We start from the raw sequence: 22987 nt of genomic DNA, 5'->3' as shown, positions 1-22987 counted from the left end.
TGTGTGTGTTTTTGTTTTGTAGTGATAACAGCCCACCCTAAAAACGACAAGTGCACGCTCACAATCACTCCATTGTACTTTGACAAAAGTGCCTTTGATGTGGTGGATGCGGAGCAATCTAGAGTCACGACAGCGTAGAGAGGCAGGAGATATTTACTCTGCTTACAGGAGCAGTGCTGTTTGGAGAGACAGCAGCTGCAGGAGGGACATCCCCATTGTTTGATCTGGTTCAGTCCCTCTGCGGTTTGGATACGGCTACCCCCAGGATGCCCATAGCTTTGCAGTTGGGAGAGATAAAAAAGCTCAGCTCATTCTGTGCACGCTTCGCTCTAGGCTGATTTCACATGTGCATACACTGAAAAATGAAAGTCTGTACCATAAAACATACTTCTGTGGGTAATGAATAATTGCTTACGTAATAATCTCCCATGGATTTTCTGTAATCTGGTTTGTAAATACCCAAGGCTGGACCCTCTCCTCAAGATGTTGCCATCTGGTGTGTATGATAACCTCATTTAGACCTAGTATATTATTGAATGTCCATTTTTCATTACTTGTGATTAGTATAAACCTTTTCTTTTTTAGATGGATAAACCCACATATAAAACTTCAAGATAAAAGCAACTCCTAATGCCAATTTAGGAAAAAATCTAAAAACAACTGGCGTGTCAGTTTTTAAATTGGGACTCCTGAACATTTACTTTAGTTTCAAGTATTTTAGCGTTAACTAGCTCCTAAATCAGTCAAATATCCTGACCGACTGAGAACAAACCACAAAACTATCCAAAAAATTTATAAAATAATAATGCACTCAACAAAGTCTCCATGAATACATTTCCCCATCAGCCAATGACGGTGTGCATTTACTCTTCGCTTTAGATCGCTCTCTGTTCTTTGAAAATGTTTGTCTCAGCAGCTTTGAGAACAGAGAATACTCTTGTCTGAAAATGTTTATGACTGAAGAACTCTTAGTGGTAAGATAAAATAATTTGTAAATACTGGCCCCAGGGGCGGACTTAACCAATAAGCGAGGTTAGCAGCTGCTTTGGGCCCCAGGGAATTAGGGGACCCCAACTAATGCCTAGAAGCCTGTTAATCATAAAGCTCTTTCATAAATGGTCAATGATATGTTGTAAAATCTTTCTATAACTGTTAAGATTTTAGCGTTATTAATTATTTTTAGAACCGGGGACCCCCATGAATAATTGAACATTTTAACCGTACTGCACCTGCGCAAAGTGTGAGCTCTTTAAAGACACTACCAATCCAGTGTTGCCAACTTAGCTACTTTTCAGACCCCCAGCGATAAATTTTTAAAATATTAACTAGCTACTATTTTTTTTGGTGTTGCCGGAGATTTTTCTCATGTGTCTGTTCTTTACCATTTCTACTCTTCTCAACGAGCTGTGGGTGATGCGTCAGCCTTTCCCCTGCCTTGGTGCACTCACAGACAGCCCAGTACAACACAGCTGTCTCTCTTAGCAGATCATTGTAACGGCTTCCGATTCACAAACAGCAAATATTCGATACATATGAAAAATTGTGAAAATATTAGTTTGATGGATTGTGAATTAAATTTGCTTAATTTGTTTTGTAATTATTATTAAAATGTAATCAAAGAAATGGCTAATTAACTGTACATCACGGTGCCCAAACTCAGTCCTGAAGGGCTGGTGTCCTGGAATGTTTAGCTCCAACCTGAATCAGACACACTTGAGCTAGCTAATCAGGTTCTTAAGTTTTAAGTTTTTTATACTTATTCTTAACATTTATTTATTTAAATAATTTTTAGCATGTTGTTTATTTTTGATAAAATGCTAGAGCCCCATACCTGGATAGGAGACCCAAATAAAAAGCCCCAATAAAAGTGGGGGGAACAGCTAAATGAGATCCAAAATTTAAGTTCATTTTATTATTAATCACCTGTTTTTAAATGGTCTGTCTCTAAAAGTAAGGGGGACGTATAACCCCCCCCCCCCCCCCCCCCCACCCCCACCCCGTTTGCTCCTCCCCTGCCTGATGGGCCCTGATTTCAAAGCCACTAGGGGCAACACATTTGCCCACAGAGAAGTAGCTTTTTAAAGTCATATTATGAAGCAGATGTGCCTTTATGCACTCAAATTATTGTGGTGGAAACTTTATATACATTGGTGAGAGATTGTGCTCACAAAGAATCATTCAAGAGCACAGGAATTTGCTTTTGACCCCTGCCCCATGAATTGTACAAGCTTCGCTACACTGAAAGCTACATTATATTTCCCACAGCTTCACTATAGCGGTGTTGTACAAATGCCGGTTATTCACAAACATAATCTGTCTTTCTCTCTAATTTATTTATTAAAATTCATTCAAATATAAAAAGGTTAATCTTATTGCACTACTTTATTTTCACTTCAGAACATAAACTGCAGCTAAACTTAGAATGAAGGACAACATTAGTTAAGTGTGTTCAGCAGACATTCACGACAGCTTGTAACTTAACTATGCTGTCAGATAATCATGGTACACAGATATCCAGTCCTGTCTAAGGTGAATGTAAACAAGTGGAACAAAAAAATCAATTATGGTCAAAAAGATCAGCCTTAATACTTACAGTAAAAATGTTGCTTTTGTTCCTCTGTCATTGAAGATTTTACATAATTTCATACATTTATTGTAGTGTAATATTCTTAAGGCACATAGGCCAATTCACACTGCATCAACAAACACATTCATTGGGTTTCAGCTATTAGTCAGCGCTTGTTTTACATTTAAAGAGTTCACACTTAGCTGGGGTTGATAATAAAGCTTGTTTGGCATGCTGTCTCGCGAAATAGCCCTGAGCTCAGAATATCCTTGAGCCCGGGGCTTCCTCCCGTTTGAAGGATGATAGGGGCGTTTGAGCTCATGTAGGTCTCGAGAACTCCCCTGCTTGTGAATGTGTTAGGAATAGCTAAGAGATATAGCTGTCTTATGAAGCCATTTTGGATCAGTCAATTTACTTATATTGTATGTCTTTGGACAATGAGAGGAAACCAGGGAACCCAGGGAAAACCCACGAGAGAACAGGGAGAACATGCAAACTCCACACAGAAACGCCAACTGGCCCGGTAATGGCTCAAACCAGTGGCGTTCTTGCTGTGAGGCAACAGTGCTTACCACTGGGCCGCCGTGGAGAAGGAGAAGGGTGAGGAGTAGGGGTGGAAGGGGGATTCTTCAAGACGAAGATGACTGAAGTGAAAAACTGGTTTAGTGAGTTAGGAATCATCAGATTGGCACAATATGTGAAGCTGATACGGGACCAGTCGTGATCAATCATAAGCACATGATCCTCTCAAAATAATTTTTTTAAATGAACCGCAATTTTTGGGTCTTGTAGTCTGGTATTGTAGTAAATATTGCCATTGATTGGTTTCTGCTGGTGTAGAACCTTTTTCCATGGATCCCTAACAAATGCAGAATGTTTGTCAATAGTTTGTGGATTCAAGTTTGAAAACTTTTGCTTCTGTGGAGCTTAATAGTTCTTTTAAAAGTAATAATATTGACCTTGCAACTTTCAGTGATCATTTCATTTTCTTTGATACTGCAAATAGCTTTTTTCCACTATAAAGAAACCAAACTATGTTTATTGGGTTCCATAGATGGATAGATGGATGGATGGATGGATAGATAGATATGGGTGCAACACATACAGAAATGTGATCATATCATGCATGGACAGTCCAACAAAACATCAACATTTAGAAAGTCTGCACATAATTCACAGCCCATTTATCTGAGAAAGAGTGTGTGGAAGTACACGGTCAGATATATATGAGTTGTTTACTCCGGTGCTGTCCCCTGCGGCTCTGGTTGAGCTGACCCTAGTTAGCTGTTTGTGTTCAGAGACAGTGAGGGTCTCGTGCACATGGCTGTGTCAGTGGCCAGGGACAGGGATCCTCAGCCTGTAGGAGCGCATGACACTGAGGCACATGTGATCTCTCGCCCCCTCAGACATGAGGAGACAAGAATCCTCTCTCAGCTCATTTGAAGGTCATGGCATAGAGGGGTCCTGCCACCCGTGTGTGTGTGTGTGTGTGTGTGTGTGTGTGTGTGTGTGTGTGTGTGTGTGTGTGCGTGTGTGTGTGTGTGTGTTTTTGTGTGTGTGTGTGTGTCTTTGGCTTCTATGAAAAAGTGAATGTTATTTATGTTATTACAATGTAACATAGCATTTTGTGTACCTCATGGACCTTTAAAATATGTAAACATATAAATGTAGGGATTTATTTGTAATATGGGTGAGCTATAGTAACATTTCAGCTATTCAAATTAAGGAGCGAAATGTGAAGCTGTAAATTAGTCAGTGTGTTTTGATTTAACATTGTGTCGTGAATTTGGCGCAGCGCGTTCGCAGGTTACAGGAAACTAGCGTGGAGCCGTGTACACGGAAAAGGGGGTGTGTGAGGATACTGGCAGCGTTTCATGCAGCTCCAGTGGACACCAAAGCGGGACTCGCTGGTGTGTGCGTGCGTGTGTGTGTGTAAAGAGAGCTAACACACACACTCTCACACACTTAACATTTGGACACAACATGGCGATGAGGCGCCGAGAGACACGACGACTCTTCCCCGACTAACACGACCACGTTATGTTCATAGGTTGGGGAAGCGCGCGACAAGGAAATAATTACGTGAAATTACGCGCAACTAATTAAACCTGAAGAGATCTTTCCCCCTCCGAATTCCATTATATGCATGTAGCTGTAGCGGTCATATAAAGCACGCACTGCTTTACCCCCGCTGCTGGAAATCAAACGCTGTACATGGCGGTGGAGAATATCTGGTTCTTCTGTCTACTTTCTCTGGGTTACTGTGGATTATCCGTGCAAGGTAATACAAGCTAAATCTAACAGCCAGTGCTATGCCTTTTTAAGTTGTGTTTGTGTCTGGTCGCTCGTGTCTGTATTTCTTTGTATCTGTCAGGATAAGCGAGTAGAGGGGCTGGAGAGAGAAATCGTGCACCTTGCTTGTTGCAGCGTTGTGGAGCTCTTTTACTTTTTCACGTTTTCTTGCAAACAGGCTGCTATTTAAGCTAAAGTGCGGGATTTATTTTTTGGACTCAACTTTTTTGTCACATCTGAACCTCACTTTTGCAAGCAATATTATGCGCGCACGGGTTGGTTAATTTGACGTAAAAATGATCAAACAATATTAGAGCAAATGGATTAGAGACAAAATAAAAGAAGGCAGTGTTTGCTCTGAGGGGCGTATATTGAGTAGGGGGTGAATTTATAGGTTCATCAGGATTTGTACCAAAGTAACCTTTGCCTTTAGCAAATCACCTTTAAAGTCCACTGTTTCTAGTCTCATATGTTGACACTTTGTAGCCCTTAGTGGACTTCAAAGTGGGGTTAGGGCATATTAAAAAGTCATATTGATAGTTACAATTTTATATATTACCAAAACTAAACATATTACCTCATATATTTAGTTCCCTCATTATATTATTTATAGCCAATTAAAAGTTTATTTGGTTACAATTTAATGACACTGAAAATAAGATTTAAAAGTAGATATTAATTATCTACTTTTTAACAGATTATTAATCTAAAATCTAATGCACATAGAGTTTATATACGGTTAATTATAGTAGAGTAAAAGCAAGGCAAGCTTAAACAAACGAAGCAGATTAGGTTTTTTATTTGTTAAACGACCAAAGTGCTTTGACAGTAGATGTGACGGAGGTCAGGTGGAAGAGAGATATGTTACGAGTTGCTTGAGACTTTATTCAAAAAGAACATGTATATAGTTTACCTCATATTATAGTCGGCTTTAAAATATTGACCAGAATTTTCTTAAGAATGCCAATGGCTACATGAAAATCAATAGCTTTGTGGTAGCTACTTTCGTCGGCCACTAGGGGCATTGGCCCGAAATACCCCCCGAAATTGACCCCCCTGAGAGGCATTGTGTGATTCGGACACTTTTAATAATAAGACTTAAATTGATTGAACAAGTCAGTTTGTTAACTCTTGCATAATTTGACTTGTAAATCAAATATTGATATAATTTAGTATTTAAAACATGGCTTTGATACCAATACTTTTAAGGTCATCTTGTGGCATATATTTATCGGACAGTATGGCAGTGAGATTAAAGGCAGCAGAAATGTTGATGTGGCTCGTGAAGGCTGAGCGCTGTTCAGTGCAGGAGCCTCAGGCAGGAATCAGCCACTCGCATTCAGTCACAGGCGCTGGAGGAAAAAAAGGGGTGGGGAGTGGTCAGGGCGACTTATCCAAAGACTATACACCTTATTTACATAACAAAGAAGAGCACTGAAACACATGGGCACCTCCTGGCACCCAGAGATGCCCTTCGTCTCACCGATGTCCGCTGGGAAGAATAAACGGCAACCACTGCGGTCAAAACACAGTGTCATCTTTGAGCTCCGTTAACGATTTTAGTGCCAGTGCAGATTATTTACAGCGGGGCGGAACCTACAGTGATCAATTGCATTCAAACTCCGTGCTCGGACTGCTAGGGTGCTCTGTTTCCCTGCCTTTTTATTAACGTTTTATTATATTATTAGTGTCTTTTGTATACATTTTAATTATAATTAGACATTTTAAAATACAACTTCGGGTTCTTATCCAAAGTTGTTGTTTTTTTGATAGATGATTTGTCATTCATCTTTAGTTAGCAGCTCACTATATTATCTTCATACAGCATGGTGATTGTCCTATATTTGTCACTATTAAGATAAATGCTTGTGCCCTGCTGATTTGCATGCTAGACCTGTAGATTATGCTTGGCTGGTTCATGAAGTAACTATCTGTTCTCTCTGATAGCTACTGGGGTTGTTTTTGTGGTCATTTGGTAATATATAAGAGCAATAATATAATTATAATAACACAGGGGAAACCTCTGTTTTTTCTATTCTGTGGTAAATATGATTATCAAGGCTCTTAAAGAGAAAATGTCCTTCAATAGATTGCTATTAAACTATTAAATATTTGCGCTAATGTATTGCTGTCTCTTTTGGTATGTGCTGGATGAAAAAAATAGACAGAAAAAAATTAAGATCTAATATTGCTCACATACCTTTCGTTGCCCTTAGTCAATGGCTACTTAGGTTTTTTAACGGTGAAAGCTCCCATTACTAGTCATAAACAAACCGTAATGCTTGTCATATTAAATATTATTCATCCCTAGGTCGGTAGTGGGCTCAGTGATGGGTGACTGTGTTTGGTAAGAGTGCCTGGCAAAAAAAAAAAAATTAATAATAAATGAAAAATATCTCCAACTTATCACACAGAGGGATATTTTTGGTCCTTCTTTTCTTACACTCATGTTTTTCTGACTCTTTATGACCTTTTTAGGATATTATAAAAGTTGATATTCAGACATTTTGTTTACTTTAGACTTCCATTTTATGGACAAATCAAATAATTTTTCAAGTATTTTGTGTTCCACATAAGACAGAAAGTTACACAGTTTCGGAGGCTCAGACAGAGTTCAACATTTTGAAGGAACTATTTCATTACACTAAGCCACATAACTAAAACCCCAGAATAGTTCATGAAGAGGGAAATTTCAATAGAATTTGAAGTCAGGTTCAAGTCAATGGAAAAGCCAAAAAGTTACAGACATTTCAGATCTTCTGAAAGTTCTAAATCTTCTTTTATGGTGTTAAATAGGGCAGCATGGTGGCTCAGTGGTTAGCACTGTTGCCTCCAGCAAGATGGTCGCTGGTTTGAGTTCGGGCTGGGCCAGTTGGCGTGTGGAGTTTGCATGGTCTCCCGTTGTTCGCGTGGGTTTCCTTTTTGTGCTGTGGTTTATCTGAATTGGATAAACAAAATTGGCTGTATTGTATGTGTGTAAATGTGAGAATAAATGTGTGTTTCCCAGTACTGGGTTGCAGCTAGAAGGGTTTCTGCTGCATAAAACATATGCTGGAATACCTGGCAGTAGGCATGTGATGATAACCGGTTTCAAGGTATACCGTAGTTTGGAAAAGTCAGGGTTTTAAAACTGCTAAATGTTTCTGTTACACCATTAGTACGGTATATTTTCTTACATGTTACAGTGTGTCCAGCAGAAAATATATCCAAATATGTCTTTTTCAAATAGTAAAGAAATCAGTGTTTTGAAACTAAAGACAGCAGAAGTCAATGATTCATTTCAATTATTCAGCCCGACATGTTTACTGCTCCAAAATATTTTAATTGTTTCTCAAAATACAATTTATTGTGTTCAAAGGGGAATTATTTTTTCAAGTGACTTTTTAAAATTAACTTTTTTTAGAGCAGTAACCATTATATTGAAACCGTAATTATATTATCCAAGGTTATTATACCGTCAGAATATTATACTGCTTCATAGTTCATTTTGCTGTGGTAACCCCTGACAAATAAGGCACTAAGCTGAAAGAAAATAAGTGAATGAATATGACTAAACTACTAACTGCTAGTTATAATCTTCAGGGTTTAACTGAAAGTTATTGTTGTAGCGTTAGCGTCAGCTTCCCATAGACCACTGGTTAAATGTCTTGTGCATGAAGGCACAAAAATATATAACGCTTTCGGAGTCAGCTGTTGTGGCGTCAATCCCCCTAATAAATAAAGAAAGCCATCGTCTTTACACTTGTGCCGCTGAGCGCTCATCATGATAGACTTACCATGAAACTATAAGAAGTATGTGGAGTTCTGGGCACAGACTCTTGTTGAATGTACACCACATTCTTGAGTTAATGATTTATTGGTAGTCTGCAGGTATATAATTTCTAGACTGTCAGCTTTATATGTTCACAACCTTAATCATGACGCTGAACAAAAAGAAATGTGATTGGTTTCATTTGTGAGCATGGCCCCTCGGGTGGTCTTTGGCCATGTGAAAGCAGCAATGGACTCTAGACCTGTCCTTAGTCTGAAGGTCTGCTTACACGAGATTATAGTTGTTGTTGGAAATGAAAATCAGCTGAAATGCTGACTCGAGCACCTGTGGTTTATGATAACAAAAGACATCAGAGATGTTTTGGGACTTCCATTATGGACAGGCGGTGATGTGGAGGAGTGCAATATTTTGACAGGTGTCACCGCAAGAGATGCTCTAAGCAAATACATTAATAGGAGAAGGGATGAGTGGTGGAGCAAATACACCTTTTGTTAGAGTTAAAATTTATTTATTTATTTTTTGTGAAACCCATGAATAAAGCATCCTTGTTTTCTTACTGCTACTGTTTCATTCTGTCCAGTAAGATATGCACCCAAGGCTTTCCTGGGGTTGTGTGTCTGGTTTACTGAGAGGAAGAGCGATGGATATGGAGAGATGTTTATGTGTGTTTTTAAGTAATGCAAAATAATCATTAGGGTGATTTTTAGGGAGATCTATGGACCCTATCATACACCCCACACTGTAAAAAATGTTACTTAGATCTAACTTATAAAAAGTGAGGCAAGTGGTTGCATCGGACGTTTTAGGTTGATTCAACTTCCAGCCTTTTTTAAGTATTTTAAACACTAAAACATTGCTTAAAACAAATGCAATAAAATTAAGTTGAGCCAAATAATATTTCTAAAATTACTCAAATCAGATAAACTTACTTTTTTTGTTAAATTTAACTTACTTATACATTGCTATATGTTGACTGTACTCATTTTAATTAAGTATTATGAACTTAATGATCTAAATAAAATTAACCATGCATATGTCATTTAAAACGAATTTAATTGACTTCTGGCTGTAACCTCAGAAAATAAATCGGCAATTCTATATTGTAAGCACAATATACACTAGTAAACACAGATAAACAGACTTTCCTGTCAATAACAATTAAATAAGAATGGGAAGATGGATTAAAGACCATAACATGTATTCAATATCAATCAATGTTCCTTTTAATAGTGACTACAAAATAGGCCATTAATGTGGCTACACATACACAATACATAAATAAAAACATTAATAATACCAGATCCTATTGAGAAATCATCCAAGGCAACTCAGTGAGGAGATTTGCATATTTTGATGAAGATTTTGGATGCATAATGTCCAGTCCCACAAAGAGTCTCTAATACATCTTAAATGTATACAGTTTTGATGGATACTTGAAGTCGAGGACATCGGTAAGTCCAAACAGGAGCCATCATGCATTTGACAGGTTTGGCAAACCTCTGACAGTCCTATGATAATCCAAACTGTGTTGGGCTGATGGCAAATTTTTCCCGTGGGCAGCCGCATGCACCTCTGATTCCTCACAACTCTATTGGTAGAGACAAAAAGAAACAGGAGTTCAGGTGGTTGCTACCAAACAACATTAAATAGCTAAATACTAAATAGAAAATAACTACAAGTGAAGTTACAAAAGTCCAGTGAGAATGATGCATGGATGAAACACCTTAGTTTATCAGTTAAAAATTACCTTAGTTAAAATTACCTAACTTTTATTTAAAAAATAAAAAAAGGTTATAGAGGTTGTGTAATTACATTATTCCAGGTGTTTTTAGTTATCAAATTTTAAAGAAAACTGTGATTTTACTCAGTGTAACAGTGCATGTCATTGTGGTTTCCTGTCAATCACAGAATTGTTAAAATTTAGGTATTACATTTTTTTGTTTATTTTGGCAACTTATAAAGCATAAGAATGTGTATTTAATTTAGATATTAAAACTGTTTGAAAACGGCTATAAGAAAATTATAGAATACAAATTCTATAATTTAATTGTCATCTTCATTTTGCACCAAACTTTGCACGTCATAATACAAATTTTATTAAATAAATAAATAAATACATTGCCATTTTACACATTACATTAAGGTTTACATTAAATTTTTGCTAAAGCTACATTTAATTGACTTTTTCTTCAAATTTAATGTCACTGGCAAATGACAGTTCAGTGATTCAGTGTTATCAGTTAGCTTTATTGAAAACCTGACAGATAATAAGAAACTGCATTAGGATATTTTTATACTGTTTTTACTGTTGCACACATAAAAAAAATCTTCAGATATCAAATGTAAGTTAATTCTATGGAGCCCACTATTGTTTGCAATTTTACCAATGTTTTACTTACCTGCAAATAATTATAGCTGTAATTGTATCTAATGTTTTTCTTACCTGGATGTGAAGTTTGAAGATCCACAGGTAACAAAATCACTTTGGTATCTAAAGACCAAGAACATGCATTTTAGAATGAGGTGCATACAATTTAAATGGTTCTGTAAACATCAGTAGTAAATGTAATTTAAGTTAAAATAAATTGTAAATCTGTAATTTATTCACTATGCAGCATTAAAAAACTTATGGACTAAATCTCTAAAACACAAACTTTAAGTTATACTTTCTCTTACGTTAAACACAAACTACTTAACTGTTGCATACGTTTCTGCATTTAATATCCATCCTTAATGTGCTGCTATAACTTAGGTGAGCTAACTTTAGCTAAGTTAGCGCTAACAAACTGAACCCCCACACCCCGACCGCCCACCAGTGACCTTGTTAATCGGTTCTGTACGGAACCCCGGAAGGGACGTAGTGGAGGAGAAAAAAAATGGGTGGGTGAAAAAAAAAATAATGGGTGAAAAAAAAAAATGGGTGGGAGGAAAATATATATTTCTAAGTTTTTTGCGTTCTCTCGCAAAGTTTTGCGTTCCCTCGCAAAGATGTTTTGCGTTATCTCGCAAAGATGTTTTGCGTTATCTCGCAAAGATGTTTTGCGTTATCTCGCAAAGATGTTTTGCGTTATCTCGCAAAGATGTTTTGCGTTCCCTCGCAAAGATGTTTTGCGTTCCCTCGCAAAGATGTTTTGCGTTATCTCGCAAAGATGTTTTGCGTTCCCTCGCAAAGATGTTTTGCGTTATCTCGCAAAACTGTTTCTCCACAAACACTTCCTGTTCACTGCACTCACGTAAACCCTCCCGTTTTTGCCGAAATTCTCCCGTATTTTACCATTCTACCCCACTTTCTTTACATTACTGTGCGTATGCTACCTATTAACCAGTGAATGCATGTATAAGCGCTGACTGACAGACGCGCTTCGTACAATAAACTGATCCCAGATCAGCGTCTGTACACGCCATTTACAGAGGAGCGGGTGCATGTTTAAACAGACAAATACACTGAATAATATGAAGTTTCTAAAGTAATAGACTGCTTTCATTATAAATCTGTGCATTCTTACAGAGACACCTCTGTTATCAAACTAAACAAAACATGAGATTCATTTGCTGCGCACTTGTTTGATAACAGAAGTGTCCCTTTAAATGGCGCGTACAGACGCTGATCTGGGATCAGTTTATTGTATGGAGCGCGTCTGTCAGTCAGCGCTTAAACATGCATTCACTGGTTCAGAGGTTGCAAAGTGAAAGGCGACAATCAGCGCACAGTAATGTAAAGAAAGTGGGATAGAATGGTAAAATATGGGATAATTTCAGCAAAAACGGGAGGGTTACGTGAGTGCAGTGAACAGGAAGTGTTTGTGGAGAAACAGTTTTGCGAGATAACGCAAAACATCTTTGCGAGGGAACACAAAACATCTTTGCGAGATAACGCAAAACATCTTTGCGAGGGAACGCAAAACATCTTTGCGAGATAACGCAAAACATCTTTGCGAGATAACGCAAAACATCTTTGCGAGGGAACGCAAAACTTTGCGAGAGAACGCAAAAAACTTAGAAATATATATTTTCCTCCCACCCATTTTTTTTCTTTCACCCATTTTTTTTTTTTTTACCCACCCATTTTTTTTCTCCTCCACTACGTCCCTTCCGGGGTTCCGTAGTTCTGCAACGTTAGTTTTACCTACTAAGTGTTTTAAAACTACTTTCACTATTTTTCTCAATAATATCACTTTTAATCGTTAGTATAAACTAGCGTTGGTTAGCGTTAGCCAACTTAGCTTTCCATGTGAAAGCAGTCTAACTGTTAACATACCTGAGGCTACAGTACAATTTACAAAGCTAAAACCTCACCTGCCTAGCGAAGACAGCAGTTTTGCATGACTTTACAATTATCATTCGGCTAAATTTGCAACTTACCGTGTTAATCAGATCCGCTGCTGGGAGCAGTTAATGTCGACCATTGCAGAAGCTGCGTCTGCCTGCTAAATCCCGGGCAATGAAAAAGGAGTCACGCCAAACTATTAAAATCACGTTTTATGAACACCTGCCCACATCGACAGCTGCTCTAATAAATTGTCTGTGTCAACTCACTTTTATAACATTTATTCTACACAATAACCACGTACAAAAATCTACTCAAATAAATTGCATTAGTTTTATTTAAAATATACAGTTATATAAAAACTGATATATTTTAAGTAAAGAGGAAGCAAATTTTATTTTTTTGGTATAAAACAAATAAAATTAACTAGATTGCAATTATTTAAAGTAGATAGAACCAACTTTGTGAGTGTAGCACTTTTTACAGTGCACACAGTAAGGCGCAAAACGTGTTTGGTGCGATTTGTTGCTATTTTCAGATCAGCACAATCATTATTTTCATGTTTTGCACCACTGTGTTTAAATAGTATATCCATTTGCACTACTTTGTGGACTCATGGGCGTGCTGGTTTAAAATAGAGGTGTGTTTGGCGCGTTGATATTTTGAAGAACTAAAATAGACCCTGCCATTGACCATCTAAAAGCAGGTCTACAGCAAAACACAAATATCTTTACATATCAAAAAAAAAAAAAAGTTTTGTAATTAAAATATTACAAAACCCCTGCCTCCATGCCTAATCCCGGGTTTTTTTTTCAGTTTGTTTATAAGAATAGATTTGTCCACCTGTCGGGTTTTAGGGACTTATGCATCACCTTATAGGGCGTAAGAATAGGGCGTGTGTTTGGATATACGTGTATAAATTTTTTATTTTTTTTTCACCACACTTCATTATTATTGTTTACTTATTAATTAACAGTTTTGAAACAAATATTTGTGCTTAACAAACAAAATTAAATGTGTAGGCCAATGGATGTCTTTAGTGGGGTGCTAACATCCCTGTTTCCTTATTCACTAATGTAACGGAGTAAAGTGAAGAATAAAATAAAGTGAAGAGAAAGTAAAGAGGCCGGTTGAAGTAGGCTTGATCTTTATCTTCGAACAGATGCTCTGTTTAGCCGTTTTCTTGCCAGTAAAGCATGCAGCTTTTCCCCTTACAAAGTCCACCATGTAAATGGCAAATGCCCCATGGCATGATGCAATTGACTTTTAAATGGAATGGGAGATGAGACTCTGACAGGGTATCCGCAAGGTCTTAAAGTATTAAAATATCTTAAATCTCAAAAGCTAAATTTTAGGCCTTAAAAAGTCTTAAATCTACTGAAATGTTGTATTGTAGGGCTTAAATCTTTTTATAACAGGTGTTAACAACAACCCATCCCAATAAAACGTTAAACTTTTTATTTAAATATAGCATTTAATTACTATTCTTGCAGTAACATCTGCTTAAATGTACTCCATTTATTTAGTGCTGAGGATACTTATGTGACCTATATTTTGTTATATTAAATTATTATTATTGTTGACTGAAGTAAATGACAGGTATGATTTGTTCTATTTTGGTATGGGATATAGGAATTGTAAATGGATAGATTTTAACTTTAATTAAAAAAATATTCAAACAAAATTATTATTGTATTATTAAATGTATAAATTTGTAATAATTTTTAAGGTCATGTGAAAATATTTTCTAACTGGAATATTTGAAAAAAATTATTAGCATGTAGCCCTGAATAAGTCTAAAATTTAATTCATAACGGTCTTAAAAATGTCTTAAAGTTTTAAATTTAACTTGGTGAAACATACAAAAACTATGCTCTGATTGGCTTAATGCAAATTATGCTCAAAATAACTCATTAAGGAAATAAGCACAACCCTGTTAGGCCATGCGCCAGGACGCAGAGCGTATTTTTCTGTCCTTTAAAATAGCAAAAGTGGATTCTGACATGCTCATAATGCTTTTGCGCCATGCGCTTTAGACTTTGCGCCTAGATCGTTAAAATCAAGCGCATTTTCTCTCTTTCTTTCTCTCCCTATCTCTTTCTGTCTCGATTTATAAACGCTTTACAGATATTTTTTAAATGTGTAATTTCATTTGAAAAAAATGCAAACTCTTTGTGAACAGATGAAAAGTGGTGGGTGATGCACTTAGCAGGCTGCTCCTCTACTACTACTACTAAAACTGATGTTTTGCTTTCTCATGCAAAGCTTCCCGCCGTGTTGTCTAACATTCCAGCATTCTTCTAGAAATCCATGTACAGCTGTCTGCTTTTAAAGATTCGCCAAAAAAGAGATGGAAGCAGCGTTAAGGCCAGAGGGCATGTTTTACAGGGTCTGTCACATGGTCTCGCAGGCATGCTACTCCTACCCGTGAATCCCTGCTGCAGTGCTGTGCTCCATCCTGGGGGGCTCGCAGTGTTTTCATCACCACATCAGTGATACACGGTCTGTCTCGCAGAAAGGAAAGAGTTACTCTTTTTGTGCTCCATCGCATTTATTTTCAGCTTCATCACTGGATGTGCTGTGTAATCTTTCTCTAGCACTGCTGCAGCACTTCTGCCATTACCGCCATTAAGCATCCCTTCATGACCTCATTTTCCCTTTTCTTTAACAAGTCTTAATATTGTTTAATGCCCCTGAGAGGGATGAAGGGATTTTCAATAATTGCACACACTGTAGAGTGAAGCAGATGCTCCTGAAGTCACTGTAGTTATATTAATGTGCAGGCGTTAATGCTCACTCTCACTGGCGATTCTTAACGGGATATTCTTTTTTTGTTTTGAGGTGTAAAATAACTCATGTGTTCCAAGAATATGTTTGTAAAGTTTTATCCCAAAACACGACACAGATTATTTGTTATACCATGCTGTAAATGCCTTCCCTTTGGATTATAGTCAAAACCGTTTTTGTTTGTGGCACTTTAAATGCAAATGAGCTGTTGCTTCCCACCCTCTCTCCAGAAGAGGGTGGAGCCTTTACAGCTCATGCCTCAGTTACTCCAGCAGTAGCAAACACAACTTTTTTAAAAGTCAGTTTAAGCTCTTGATAAACAGTTTTCTTAGCACACAGGCAGGAATCAAGCACACAATACTGGCTCTTTGATGGCATGTTGAGTCAATGTTGTTTGTGTCAATAAGCTGTCAAATACTTGGTCCAGTGCACACAAATAAATTAACTCATCAGTACCGTTAACATAAGATGCTGATGCTTGAGGGTTGGATTGTCCAAACTTTCGGGGGGAATTTTGGATATTGTGATGCGTGTGCTGCTATAAGAAATCTCAAAACTGAAATCTAGGCAATTGAGGGTAACAGTGGTTTCTGGTATATAATTTATTTTGGAGTGAACTTTGTGAATTGTAACTAGAGATTTTTTTCAGACTTAAACATCACACACTAAAGAAACTTTAGCACTATAGTAACACTCAAAAAAGCACTACAGGAACACTTAATGCTGAAGATATTGTTCAAAGAATCTCTTTTGTTATTCGTTCATTCATTCATTTTCTTTTCGGCCTAGTCTGAAAAAAAATTGGAGTCGCCACATCGGAGTGAACCGCCAACTTATCCAGCATATGTTTTTTTTTCATGCAGCGGATACCCTTCCAGCTGCAACCCATCACTGGGAAACCTCTTTTGTTATAAAATATCTAATTATGGATAGAAGGATGAATGAATGGAAAAAAATATGCCTTGTACTATTAAACTGTTAAGTAATGTGGTCAACAACATACTTCAGAAACTTAAAGCCCTTGCCATGGCTAACAATGACGCTTGCGTTCATCTCTCAAAAATGTAACTAAACGTTGCAACGATGTTTAGTGCAAGCTTTGTGATTGGTAGGCTTGGTAACTGTGACGAATGTTAAAAGCCGTGAGCCTGATGGGGACGCGTCTGCCAGTTCCCACCTCTAAATAAGCGAGTTTTAGCTACTTGTACATAAAGGTAACATTCAGGAAAAAAAAAAAACACTCAAGAAGAAACTTGACACAGAGCAACATAAAAAGCTACTGCCAGCTAGCGGTTTGGAAGTGTTATTGCAGAGCAACACAAACAGCATGCAGAAGTATATGCACGACTATGTGCAAGGCTAGCGCTGTGGGTCAGTATAAATCAGCCTTTACTTTTGGTATAGCTTTTTAAGTTACTGCTATATGACGCTCTAATGTGCAATGGAATATGCAGAAAGAATGAAATATTAACTATCAAGGGAAATATCTATATTGTATCTCATCTAATAAATGAGAAGAAAAGCAATGTTTTTTTTAGTCTGTGGAAAATGAATGTGGGAAAAAAGATTTAAGGATACTTGGTGTTAGTGAAAACAGCCTTTAACGTTGGCATGAGATTGCAGTCATCCTTTTGTCCCCATTGCGGCCTGTATTTGAGTAGTAATAGTAGTAGTAAACTTTATTGTTCCTGACAGGAAATTTGTTATGAGCACCGCCATATTGCTTCAGACATTCCATAAAAATAAACAATAAAACAATACAAAATACACTAGTTATAATAATTATAATGCTAATTGAGATAAGCTGTTTAAGATAAGATAAAGGATTTCTTATATCGCTTTAACCCACACTTAGGGACTCTATATCTCCTACTAGAGGGAAGCAGTTCATAATGTAGAAACAAAAAAATTGTTGGATCATTCAGAATCCTTTCCACCTGACTAAGGACACAATTCTCATATAAAACTTGAGGATTAAAATATTCATTGTGCCCAACAACTTTCCATACTGTCTTTAAGAAATGCATCAACTTAAATTTACACTGTACATACAGGTTGCCAAACCACACTGTGATACCATACCTGATAATGCTTTCAAGAACAGCTTCATAAAACGACATTATAAGCTTCTTGTTAACTCCAAAAAATATGTAACCTCCATTAAAAAATACAATCTTTTGTGTACACGAGAGCAAACCCACTATATGTGTGTTTTCCATGTAAAAGAAGTCAATGTTAATACTTAAGGTCTCTGACGGAATAAAAGGATGGTCATGTACAAACACTTGACGATGGTCAGCTTTATACTTTGGGCCAAATACCATCTCTTCTGTTTTCTTAGTTTTTATTTTTAGCGTATTTTTATCACACCAATCCACAAACTGGCTAATTTCTGACTGGTAGTTAATACTAATGTCCTCATGCTCATAAAGTAAACCTATGGCTGTGTCAACGGAATATTAAAAAAATAAAATTCTGTAAAAGCTTACTTGAGCATTTATTAGTAAAAAAAAAAAAGAAGTGAGCTGACACAGAGGCAACGCGGTGGCACAGTATGTAGTGCTGTCGCCTCACAGCAAGAAGGTTGATGGTTCGAGCCTCGGCTGGGTCAGTTGGCATTTCTGTGAGGAGTTTGCATGTTTTCCCAGCGTTCGTGTGGGTTTCTTCCGGGTGCTCCGCTTTTCCCCACAGTCCAAAGACATGTGGGACAGGTGAATTGGGTAAAGCTAAATTGTCTGTAGTGTATGCGTGTGAATAAGTGTGTATGTATGTTTCAGCTGGAAGGGTTGGAAGTTGGCGGTTCATTCCGCTGTGGCAACCTGGATTAATAAAGGGACTAAGCTGTGAAGAAAATAAATAAATGAATGAGCTGACGCAGCCTTGTGAAACCCTAGCACTACTAAACCAGCTACTTAAGCAAGAATGGAATTTAGGTAGCCACCAATAGCCTGGTTATAAGTTCATAGACAATTGGTATTACTGTGTTAACGGCGACTACAGTTTGATTTCCTTTTGGAGGTCTTTTGCCGATTGTTCCTCTGTTGGCTTCCCAAAATTTCTTGTGTACAGTCTCTACTTTGCCTATAAGATTAAAGCTGAAAAAAATGCACAAAAAGTAACTATAAAAAAGAACGAAATGTTGGATGGAACTTGATCAGGAATTGATTTGTTCCTTGTCGTTTGCTAATTGCTTTGTTCTCATGTGAATGACAGGTTGATAACAGCAAATAGGACCTGTCAGTTATGATTTATTTTCTGCTTGAATCCTTCCTTCTGTTCTGAAGTTTGTTTTGTTTGGTCTCCTTTATTATTTGGAGTTTTACATGGTATATATCAATCTTTGTTTTCATGTTCTGCCATATATAGATATTTTTAATCTTAATCATATAAACACACACACATACACACTATATATGCACAAATATTTAGTTCTGTCTTTGCTTGAAGCCATTTCACTGCCAAAAATGAAGACAAAAAAAGTATGCGTTTTGGATTGCTTGCTTTGCTGGTAAGTAGTGAGGTGAATCATTTTCAGGAGAAGGAAGTGTGGGTTGTAGAAGGAAGTTATTCATTATCCTTCTTCCTTTCAGTGTTTACAAAGGTCTGCCGCAGATTGATGACCCTATTGACGGGTCTTATGAATGATCTCTGTGATGCATTTAATTCATTATTTATTGCGTCTTGAATTTGATTTAAATTATTTTCTGGTTGAAAAATGGTATGCATGTACTATATGTTTGATTACCTTCAGCAAGTGCAATGGCAATCTATAAACCGATCTATGTGTCTATATGAAGCTGATAGTACTTAGTTCTCTGTGTTCTGTGTTGCAATAGCTATTTGACTTCAGCATTTGTACACATGGACTCCAGGGATACTGTGACCTGGATAACAGCTGTCAAAATCTTTTAGCATGTGGCTCGTCCAGGGATAGAACCTCAGATGGGTCAAAGGGAGAGGAAAAGATGGACAACAGGAACTAGATGGGTCGTTTGGAGAACGGACGGGATCAGTTTTGCCTATTTAAATGATCAATATTTCTGTCATTATTTACTCACTGCCGTGCAGTTCAAAACCTATATGGCTTCTTGTAATCAGTTCTTTGTACAATCCAGTGAAAATCATTGTTCACCAAAATGTTTGGTTGCCTACATTCTTCGAGATACATATATTTTTTTCTGTTGCACAAAAGAAAGAGCTCCATGTTGATATGAAAAGACATGAGTGTGAATAAATTGACTGAATTCTCATTCCTTACACTATTCCTCAGAGTAGCAAGTGGGACAGCCAGTATAAATGTCAAAGCAGGTTTGTGATTTTCTTTTCTTTTTTTTTTTCAAAGACACAGTATGCAGTCGAACTTGAATGGATCACTGCATTCCCTCCTCTATTAGTTGATAATTGACTTGTTTGCTTACATACAAACTGCCAAGAACATTCAAGCTCTGCCAAAGACCTCTTAGCCAAGAGCCTGGAGAATATTTTTAACATAAAGTTGAACTTTTATTAATGGTCTACTGTTCGTAATCGCATTTGATCCAATTCCCCTGCTTCTGTTAGACAGCTTGCTGTTAAGCAAAGCCAGAAATGTTTTCCTCACAGTGATCAACACATCCACAGCGCTTTTTTCAGCAGCTCACCAGCTCCCACTTGGGTTTCTGCAGCTTATGCACTGCAGCTCTTTAAACTTAGACTTACACCAACCACAGTGAACCCAGCAGACCTTTCTCTGCTCTCTTAAATCAGCCAGTTTTTATCCTGGAAACAAAAAATGGTGCAAGCGTAATGCAGGTTTTGAAGAAACATCTGAAATGTAATGCAGGTTACATAAGTTTACACAAAAACCTAAATGAAAAGAACAGCTTCAAAACCCTTGAAAATAATTGCTAGCGATTCACTGTGTTTTTCCCCATCTGTGAACGTTGCCGGTAAAAGGATGTGAGAATCCTTGAGATGACCGTTGGGTTTTGTGTAAGCTCCATTTTTTTTTTGAGAGAGAGATTAAGATCATCACTGCTGTTCGGTAAATGATAGTGGATCTCAATGGGCAATCATTATTTCTCTGAATTAAAGAAAATGTTTGGTGAAAGGAGGGTATTTACAGATGAATGAAAAGCATTGGTGCGACGTCAAATAAACATTAGGTAAAATATTATGCTGCCTAAGTTAATTTGTAACCCTGAACCAGTCTTATGTTACATATGTTGTATATTTTAGCAGTGGCACGGAACACATTGTATGGGTCAAATGATTTTATTTTCATGTTCAAAATCATTAAAATATTAAGGAAAGATCATGTTTCATGGAGATATTTAGTAAATTTTCTTTTGTGTGTTAAGGCAAAAACTAGGCTAATTAGGTTAACTAGGCAGGTTAGGGTAATTAGGCAAGTTATTGTATAACGATGGTTTGTTATGTAGACAATAAAAAATTGCTTAAAGGGGCTAACAATTTTGTCCTTAAATGGTGTTTTAAAAAAAATAAAAACTGCTTTTATTCTAGCCGAAATAAAACAAATAAGACTTTCTCCAGAAGAAAAAATTTTATCAAACATACTTTGAAAATTGCCTTGCTCTGTTAAACACAATTCGGGAAAAATTGAATAAAGAATACAAAATTAAAAGGGGGGCTTATAATTCTGACTTCAACTGTAAATGTGTGTCTGTGTGTGTGTGTGTGTGTGTGTGTGTATGTATATATATATATATATATATATATATATATATATATATATATATATATATATATATATATATATACACACACACACATACATACATACATACATACATACACACACACACACATATATATATATATATATATATATATATATATATATATATATATATATATATATATATATATATATATATATATATATATTAAAACTCAATGTCAATGTTTGGGTAATATGCATTGCTAAGATCTTAGTTTGGATCAATTTAAATATTATTGTATCCTAACAAAGTATACATCTGTAAAAAGCTTATTTATTCAAACATCAGGTGCGGTTGAATCTCAATTTTAAAACGTTTTTTTATGAGGTCACATATTAAACATTGCTGATTTGAACTCATTCTGTTGTGTTTTAAATAAATACACGCTTGACGAGATGCGCTTGTGTATAGTAGCATGTTAATGTGTGCATCGGAGCGTGCATGTGTGAGCGAGTGTGTGTAAAAGTGGGGTCTATTCCTCATGACGCTGGTTGGGTAAACAGTCATACGATCGCATTCCTTCCATTCCGTGCTGCTGTCCACTGGGTCACATGACCACACAGGAGGGCTCGCAGTGGGCAGAGGAGGCATGCCTTAGGAAGGGGAGCCATTTATCACTAAGGACGATTCAGATCGTGGACGCAGGCTCCCACATTTACAAGGGTGTTTTTTTTTCTCCCTTTCAAAGCAGAAGTATTAAACATGTCAGATACTGACTGTGATAAAATTCTCTAAACACAGAGAGGCTGTGAAGATAATTAACAAGAGCAGATTCATAAAAGGTTTATAACCTTGCCGGTTCACTAGGTGTTTGGCTTTCAGTACATGATTTTATACGTTTCTTCTCACAAATGGAGGTCTGTCTCGGTGCATTTGTTTGTCCTGAATTTCCTCTTAAACTTTTGTATTCAAAGGCTTGCATTGATTGCCTTGACAAAATAAAATGCCAATTAAGCCACAGAGGTGAAAGGGTTACTAAAAATGCCTCAACCGGTCTATTGAAATTCTTGTTTTTAGTATTGATTGTAATGCATGGATGAATGTGGTCTTTACCCAGCCGGTGCAGTTTATTTATTTATTTTTTTTTTGGAGATGCTTTTTACTTTCTCTTTAGAAAAACGAGAGTTGAAATGTTAATAATTTTGAAACTGTATGATGTTTATTAGCTCTTTGGCCATCGAGTTGGATGAGGTGGGAATCAGGTGACATTCAAATACTTCAATAATAAAAATAAGTAGGGATGCTCTGATCAGGATTTTTGCAGCTGATACAGAGTACCAATTTCTTGTCATGGTGATTGGACAATACCGAGTACCGATTCTAATGCTTCCAGCTTTATGCATGAAGCACAATTTCCCTCTAAGTGCGAAATTAAAGCGAAGATCTCTCCTTACCTAAGATAATAAACTAAGCATGCTGCATATAATCCTATACATTAATATTTCTGCATATAATCTCTAAACATGCCTCCTATAACCATTTAGTGGACAGAAGAAGCTTTAGAGAAAATAATAAATAATATGCGGGAGACTCATGGAGCTTCCAGCAGAGGTCATACGGTTGGAAAAGGTCGCAAGATAAGG

The 22987-nt window shown here is 36.9% G+C and overlaps 1 protein-coding gene and 1 long non-coding RNA gene across 2 annotated transcripts in view; one reads left to right on the top strand and one right to left on the bottom strand.

Annotated features, from left to right (window-relative positions):
* The first annotated feature begins 4527 nt into the window (after positions 1-4527).
* The window catches only part of igdcc4 (immunoglobulin superfamily, DCC subclass, member 4), a 129294-nt gene continuing 110834 nt past the window's right edge, over positions 4528-22987 (top strand). The window contains exon 1 of the mRNA XM_087261269.1: positions 4528-4847. Within this exon, the coding sequence (XP_087117395.1) occupies positions 4781-4847 (67 nt within the window). The 5' untranslated portion in view covers positions 4528-4780. The remainder of the gene's footprint in view (positions 4848-22987) is intronic.
* LOC137496176 (uncharacterized) lies at positions 9831-13087 on the bottom strand. Its single transcript, XR_015495772.1, has 3 exons — positions 12993-13087; positions 11074-11121; positions 9831-10218 (listed from the first exon to the last, which is right to left on the bottom strand). It is a non-coding gene; the product is annotated as an uncharacterized LOC137496176 (long non-coding RNA).

Source organism: Danio rerio, chromosome 7 (assembly GCF_052040795.2).
Source record: "Danio rerio strain M-AB ecotype USA chromosome 7, GRCz13ab, whole genome shotgun sequence".
Classification (NCBI taxonomy): Eukaryota; Metazoa; Chordata; class Actinopteri; order Cypriniformes; family Danionidae; genus Danio; species Danio rerio.
Note: the sequence above shows the minus strand (reverse complement) of the source record. Positions and strands in the feature narration are given on the sequence as shown.